General features: G+C 35.0%; 1 protein-coding gene across 1 annotated transcript in view; it reads left to right on the forward strand.

The window, feature by feature from the left end:
* Positions 1 to 8,293, forward strand: part of CGRRF1 (cell growth regulator with ring finger domain 1) — a 59,487-nt gene that overhangs the window by 20,551 nt on the left and 30,643 nt on the right. The window contains 4 exon segments of the mRNA XM_017873640.1: positions 560 to 733; positions 864 to 1,021; positions 7,845 to 7,952; positions 8,179 to 8,289. Coding sequence (XP_017729129.1) covers positions 560 to 733; positions 864 to 1,021; positions 7,845 to 7,952; positions 8,179 to 8,289 — 551 coding nt within the window.

Here is an 8,293-nt window from a genome sequence, read left to right on the forward strand (position 1 = left end):
ACTGCAACCTCTGCCTCCCTATTCACTTTTAATAGCTCCTTAGTACTTTATTGTAGAGTACTAAAAAAGCTGGAGGTAGACAGGAAAGGAAAAAACAGAAAATGCATATTTTAAAACGTTGAAAAAGAAAAAACAAACACAAAATGATTATTTATTATTGTATTGCCAGCAAAAATGTGAAAAGATGTATGTATAAGGCTATTCATTGTAGCACTATTAGTTATCATAGCAAAATGCTGGAATAAACCCAAATGTTCATCAATGAGGATTAAATGAATAAAATATAGTACTCTACTCTAATTTGACATTAAAACCTGCTCCAGTTACCTATGCAAAGTTCCTACCAATTAAAATTTTTGCTTAAGTATGATTAGAAGTGGTCATGTATCAATGCTACTGAGACTCTCAGACATTTATAGGAGGCATACCCTTTAACAGGTTCTTTTAACTGCCATCATCCTGGCCAGCATCGAAAAGGAAGCTTTTGTTACTCACCCTGTATGATTGTATTAGAAGTTACATTAAATCACTTTCATTTTTTCTCCTTTGTATTTTACAGCTGGCATAACCTTGACAACAGATTGCCTTGAAGACAGTCGTCTTACATGCTACTGGGGGTGCAGTGTTCAAAAATTATATGAAGCTCTGCAGAAGCATGTTTATTGCTTCAGAATAAGCACTCCCCAAGCATTAGAAGATGCTCTGTATAGTGAATATCTCTATCAGGAACAGTATTTGTATCCTTTTATCTGATATACCCATCAGCACTGAAACTTAGACTTCTTATGGATAAAGTGTGCTAACTTACTGATCATTTTTGGTATATTTTTGTTCTTATGGTTATAGTGGCAATTTGCCTTTACATTTTCAAAAGTATTAAAAGGATAGCAAAGAAGAAATATATTGCCAGTTACCAAGAGATACTAAAATTGAAGACTTTGGCACAGTGCCCAGATCTCGCTATCCATTGGTAGCGCTATTGACCTTAGCTGATGAGGATGACCGGGAAATTTATGATATTGTAAGTAACTGAAAAATTTGGAAGCATTACCTTTAAGTGATTTGAATGGTGGTTCTTCATTATTTGATAAATAGAAAAAGTTTTGTTTTAATTTATGAGGATGTGCATTTGGCTTAGAAACTATATACCTATTTAGTTTTTATATGTGTAACAGTACCTTCAGAGTATGACTCATTTTTTGCCTTATGGATCACAGTAATATGACTTTATTTGGAAAATAAAAGATATATAATGGTTGAATTAAGTTAATTTCATCATTCTGTATTCTGTCATATTTGCTGTGTAGAAACAGTCTGTTGGGAAGCATATTTATTCTGAACATGTTTAGCACTGAATAAATAAGCATAATAATGATCTAAAGGGCTCAATTTTAAGATAGTATCCACTCTTTTTTTTTTTTTTTTTGCCTGCTTGCAGTCACCTTGTTTCCATCAAAGTCCCTGCTACACGTATATCTTACATGTCTGGTCCCTGTATTTTCAGTAATTATAATAATCTCCTTTTCTCATTATGTGCTAAGTATTTTTTCAGTCTGGTAGTTGATTCCTATTAGGAAGTTAAAAGTATCTTAGAGATCTAAGAGGACTGAAACTTCGACAATCATCCGAGTATAATAGAAACTTAGACATGAAATAAACTTTTAATGAAATTGTATCATGGTAAAAATGTCCTTACACACAATTGACTATTTTTTTAAAGTGTTTAGTATAGATTATTCATTAATAAACATATGGTAACATTGTTTTGTGATACTTCGTAATATGCAAAGTACGTTCACAAACATTAACTTATTTTTTTCTTCCAACAACCTGGTTTCTTAGGACAAGGCAAATATTCTCCTTTTACAGACTGAAACAGAGTCAAGAAAAATCCCAGTCATTCAGGCAGTAAGATGTGGAACAAGGGCTTGACTCTGAGCATTTTTTGTTTGTTTGTTTGTTTGTTTGTTTTGTTTTTTGAGTGTATTTATTTTAGCAGGAATATCTTCCTGCAACAAGTGTACATTGAGCTTTGGAAGGTGCAGACTCTTTCGGAAATCTAGACCCTCCTTACTCATTTGCAGTTAAGCATCTAGGTTTTTGGTTTTTAATATTTTCAAACTGAAGTTCCATTGAGCTGAGGTCAGCTTATTTTTTTCCAAGTCATGGGGAGCAGAGGGGAAGGAAATGGCGATATGTAGGTCACTAGAGACAAAGTTGCAGATATATAAAATGAACAGGTCTAGAGATCTAATGTACAGCACAAGGACTATAGTTAATATGATATTGCTTTTGAGATTTTTGGTGCTCTTGCCACATGCAAAAAAAGTGGAAGTAACTATGTAAGATGATGCATATATTAATTTGCATTATTATATAACCATTTCACTAGATATATATATATCATAACATCCTGTTGTACACCTTAAATATATACAATAAAAATACAAAAGTCATACCAGCAGTAGTGTATTTCCAGAACCTAGTACAGTGCCTAGGGCATAATAGGGGTTCAATAAATGTTTAATAAGTAAAAGAAAAAAAAAAGTCATACTAGGCAGTGTTAATGAACCTCACAGAGCTTGACAGCAAAACACCTTAGCTGTACATTGCATGTACCTTAGTGTGCATGACAGGCCTTCTGGCTTCCTCCCTCCTTTCTCTCCATTTCAGTTAGAGATAAATAAAACATGTTAAGTTGGTGTCTCCTATTTCCAGCTTCTTTGTTCTTGACCCTGTGTGCTTGGGTAAGGAAGCCCTTCTGCCCCCACTGTATGTGCCCTCTCTTCTAAGTTTCTTGGGTTCTGTTCTCCTTTTTCCTTTGGTTCAACACCAAAGGATCATATCGCAGTCATTTTCCCTCCCAGCTTCCCCCTTGCATTCCTTTTCCCTTCACTGATAGTGCTGTCTACTCTAGGTGCTCAGGGTCTTTTTTTTTTCTAACTTTTTCCCCCTGTCCAAACAGGGAGTGATTGTGTATCTGTGTGATAAAATATATATAACATAAAGTTTGCCATTTTAACCATTTTTGTGTATGTGTGTTTTCAGTTCAGTGGCCTTGTAGGCCAGAGAAGGGTTTGCTATCAGGTCCCTGATCACACTGGATGAAGACTGTGTGGCCCAGCTGTAGTTATGGGAGGCTTATTCCCATAGGGGAGCCTGAGTGTCTCCCAAGGGTTAACAGCCGTCTTCTCTTGTACTTTGTGTATGTCTCTGTGTCTGGGTCCTTTTGAATGTCTTTTATTGTCATCTGTGGGCTCCCTCCTTTTTTTCTGTTAATCCTTGCTTCTCTTGTCTCTCATTTCTCAGATTGGGGGTAATATTGGCACTCAAATATATTTATTAGTGTATTTTGTATTAATGTTCTCTGTTTATAATTTTAAAAGCAAATGGACCATTTCCTATTTCTTTTTCACATGTGTTTTTTGAGTATTTTATCTGTGGGTCAGGGACTATATATTTTTTAAAAAACTTATTACTAAAATATCATTTTTATTTTAACAGCAAAGAATTATATTTAGGTAGTACAATTAGGAACCAGTTTGTTGTTTTAGGTTAAAAAAAGGAAAGCAGGAATTGTTACTACAAAATTTTGACTTTAACATTTTTTCATTTTACTTAATTACATTGGCTTTTTTTCTGTATTATTCAGATAATACATTTGTGTCAGGAAAAAAAATTAGAAAGTGTAGATAAGCCAAAAGGAGAGAAATATAATAATCTGTATTCTATCATCCAAAATAATAACTGTGAATATTTGTATCTTTCCAAATCTTTATATATATAATTTTTTAAAAAACAGGCTAAAATGATACATTTTATACTATTTTGTGACCTGCTTTCACTTAATAGTATATTCAAACATTTTTTTCATATCAAATATTTACCCATAGCTACATATATAACTAGTATGATAATAGCTTCAGAGGCTTTTAATATTAAATCAAATGACAAAATTGGCTTGTTTTTTGTTTTGTTTTTTTTGTTTTGAGACAGAATATTGCTCTTTCGCCCAGGCTGGTGTGCAGTGGCGCGATCTCAGCTCTCTGCAACCTCTGCCTCCTGGGTTCAAGCAATTCTCCTGCCTCAGCCTCCTGAGTAGCTGGGATTACAGGCACGCACCAGCATGCCTGGCTAATTTTTGTATATTTAGTAGAGATGGGGTTTCACCATGTTGGCCAGGTTGGTCTTGAACCCCTGACCTCGTGATCCACCCAACTCGGCCTCCCAAAGTGCTGGGATTACAGGTGTGAGCCACTGCTCCCAGCCAACAAAATTGTTAGTATGAAGTGGTAACTACTATTTTCTACTAACCCTGTCATTTTGATTTAGTATTAAAAGCCTCTGATGTCATTACTAAATTAATAAATCTTTATAAGCTTGTAAAGAATATTGTGTTTTTGCAACTAATGTAGGGTTTTAAAACTTTTATTTGTACATAATTTCAAAAGTTGCAAAAATAAAGAAAAGAACACCCATATACCCTGTACCTGGATCTCCTATTGTTAACATTTCTGTCCTTTGCATTATTGTTTGCCCATTTATGTATGTATGTATGTATGTATGTATGTATGTATGTGTTGATTGATTGATTGAGGGAGAGAGGGTCTTGCTCTATCACCAGGCTGGAATGTAGTGGCACAGTCATTAACAGCTCAAGTGATCATCCTGCCTCAGCCTCCTAAGCAACTGGGATTACAGGAATGCACCACTGTGCCAGGCTAAATTTAAAAAAAAAATTGTTTTTGTAAAGACAGGGTCTTACTGTGTTGCCCCGGCTGGTCTCAAACTCCTGAGCTCAAGCAGTCCTCCCACCGTGATCTTCCAAAGGGCTGAGATTACAGGCTTGAGCCACCACACCCAGCCTGCCCATATGTTTATACATACACATATATATGATTGTATATATATTTTAAATCAATGATTTGAGAATAAGTTGCATACATGATGATTCTTTACCCCTAAATACTTCAATGCATATTTCCTAAAAATAAGGATGCTTTCTTATATAAACACAGTATAGTCATCTTCTTTATAAATTTAACATTGATACAGTATTTTATCCAATTCACAACCAATTTTCTTCTCCAGTTCAGGTTCTAGTCTAGAGCCAGACTTTGTATTTGTCATGGATCTTTAGCTTCCTTTAGCCTGGAACATTTCCATACTCTGTCTTTTATGACATGAGCATTTTTGAAGGGTATAGTCACACACACACACATACCCTTTTTGTAAATTAAAAGATTCTCATTTTGTTTGTCTGATTTTTCTTATGATCAGATCAAAATTATGCAGCTGCAGCCAGTGAGCTGCCCGGGTGATGTGTCGTTTTCAGAGTGCCACCTCTAGAAGCATGCAATGCTCTTTTCTCTAATTATTCATGTTAATTTTGATCTCTTAGTCAAGGTGTTATCTGCTTTCTACACTCTTCTGTTTTTTTCTCCCCCTTGGTCTGTGAGGAGGCACTGTAAGATCATGTAAATATCCTGCTTTTTATTAAAAAAGAAATTTTGTCCTAGATTTAACATCCATTGATGATTCTTGCCAGATTTCATCTTTACTGTGATGGTTGCAAAATAATTATTTTCCAACTCCAGCCCTCCCTCCAGTCAGTTCTTGGCATTCTACAACAAGCAAGAGACTTCCTGTCTCTCCCATTTGTTTGTTTGCTTATCTGTTGTCTCTATGGCCTCATGAATTTTTCCCCCAGTGTTTTATAACTCATGACTGAATTTAATTATTTTGGTGTTCAAACTGCCATTTCCCTGTGCTTCCTGCCAAAACTGAGGGTTTGTAGTCAAACTGTGTCCATAGATTACTTGGATTCTCTCAAAAGTCAGAAAACCTTACCAAGAAATATACTCATGTTGTTTTCTTCCGTATCCCTTCCACTCCATTCCCACACACCCCAGTCCTTAGAGATAATTGTTGTTTTCCGATTTATCCGCCATTTTTTATTTTCTCTTTTTTCTTACACAAAAGATAGCACATTCTCTATGCTATGTATGCTGTTTTGTACTTTGCTTTTTTTCACTTCAGAAAATCTGGAAATCACTGCACACCAGTTTGCAGAGATTATCTTCACTTTTTTTTTTTTAAATAGCTGCATAGCACCTCACTGTGTGTATGCTATGCATATTCCATAGTTATTCTGCCAATCTCCTGTGCTTGGACATTCGGGTAGTTTCTAGTATTCTGTAGTAACAAATAATCTTATGCTGAATAATCCGTATATACATATCTTAATATTGTTGGAATTGTATGGTTGAAGTGTAAATGCATGTTGTTTTGTTAGATATTGCCATTGGAATTGTACCTTTTTGTAAAAAAAATTTCCACCAACAATATATGAGAGTGTATTTCCACAGAGTTCATTGACAAGCTTTTGAATTTTTGTCACTCTGATGAGTGAACAGTGGTGCAGTATTAATTTTAATTAAATATCTTTTAATATGGTCATGCTTCATATTTATATCTTTTTATGAATTGTCTGTTCATGTCTTTTGCCCAGTTTTCTATAGGATTTTGGCCATTTTCTTCAGTTTTAAAAGTTCTTCATAAATTAGGAATATTAACCTTTAATCTGTGACACACCTTGTGAATATTCTAGTTCGTCATGTGTTTTGACTTTGTTTATGGTGCTTTTTATCATGTATATTTTTAATTCTTATATAGTCAAGTGTATTTACTCTGGGTTTTGAGTCATAGTTAATGTCTTTCCTTACACTGAGACTAAAATGGAATTTATTCATTTTCTTCTAGTACTTGTACAGTTTTATTTTTTACATTTAGATCTCTTATGCATCTGGAGTTTATTCTTATGAGGAATGCATCTAATTATATATATTTTCCCATAGCTATCCGGTTGTCCCAATACTGTTTATTAAAAAAGCTCTTTGGTGGCCGGGCGCGGTGGCTCAAGCCTGTAATCCCAGCACTTTGGGAGGCCGAGACGGGTGGATCACGAGGTCAGGAGATGGAGACCATCCTGGCTAACACGGTGAAACCCCGTCTCTACTAAAAATACAAAAAACTAGCCGGTCGAGGTGGCGGGCTCCTGTAGTCCCAGCTACTCGGGAGGCTGAGGCAGGAGAATGGCATAAACCCGGGAGGCGGAGCTTGCAGTGAGCTGAGATCCGGCCACTGCACTCCAGCCCGGGTGACAGAGCGAGACTCCGCCTCAAAAAAAAAAAAAAAAAAAAAAAGCTTTTTGGGGTGACATGACACCTTTATTATATTTTTATACATAATTAGGTCTGTTTCTGGACTCTTTATCCTGTTTCATCCATCTGTCTATTCATGTGCCAGTACCATACTGTTTTAATTTTAAAGGCTTTGTAGTCTGTTTTATTATCTGATGGGGCTAGTCGCCCTCATAGCTCTCTCTTTTCAGTATTTTCCTAGCTGTTCTTTTTTATTCATTTTTCTATATGAGAATTTTAGAGTCATTGCATGTAGCTCTCTAAACAAAAGTGTTTTCTCTGGTCCCCGTACGTCCAAGCTTCTTAAAAGACTGTTTAATACTGACTTTAATTCCTCTCCTTCATTTCCTTTTTTAGTCCTCTCAAAGATTCCTTTGTCCATTGTGATCACATTAAATTTGTAAATTTGAGTACAATTAAAATAACTCTACCAAAAATATGTCAGTAACCGATTCCTCTGCAGTGATTATAATGTAATCAGATCGATGCAAGTTTTCTAATTTATCAGCCTTTTATTTTTGAGAAGCATTTTTTTTTTTGGCAGAAGACAAAGTGTCTAGAAGCAGTTGAAAATCATTTTCACATATTTGTGAAATAATGTAAAGATTTTAAGTACTGACCAGTGTTCAATTTTTATTTTAGATTTCCATGGTGTCAGTGATTCATATTCCTGATAGGACTTATAAACTATCCTGCAGAATATTGTATCAATATTTACTCTTGGCTCAAGGTCAATTTCATGATCTTAAGGTAAGTCGTACTCTGTAGTCTTATCTCTGTCTCTTTTGTTTACAGAGTTTCAAAGAATGGCCATTTATGAAAAGATGATTATATTTTTCAGTTAATAATTATAGAAGATAACTACTCTTTGCAATTGGATTTGCTAGCTCATAAATTTTGAGCATCTTATGACTCCCAGTTTTAAAGAGTAATTGTTATTTATAATAATCTTTAAACTTATGTCTTTGATTTTCAGCAACTTTTCATGTCTGCAAATAATAATTTCACTCCCTCCAACAATTCCTCTTCAGAAGAAAAAAACACAGACAGAAGTTTGTTGGAAAAGGTGGGACTCTCTGAAAGTGAAGTTG

The sequence above is a fragment of the Rhinopithecus bieti genome, unplaced genomic scaffold, assembly GCF_001698545.2.
Source record: "Rhinopithecus bieti isolate Rb0 unplaced genomic scaffold, ASM169854v2 scaffold_7985, whole genome shotgun sequence".
Taxonomy (NCBI): Eukaryota; Metazoa; Chordata; class Mammalia; order Primates; family Cercopithecidae; genus Rhinopithecus; species Rhinopithecus bieti.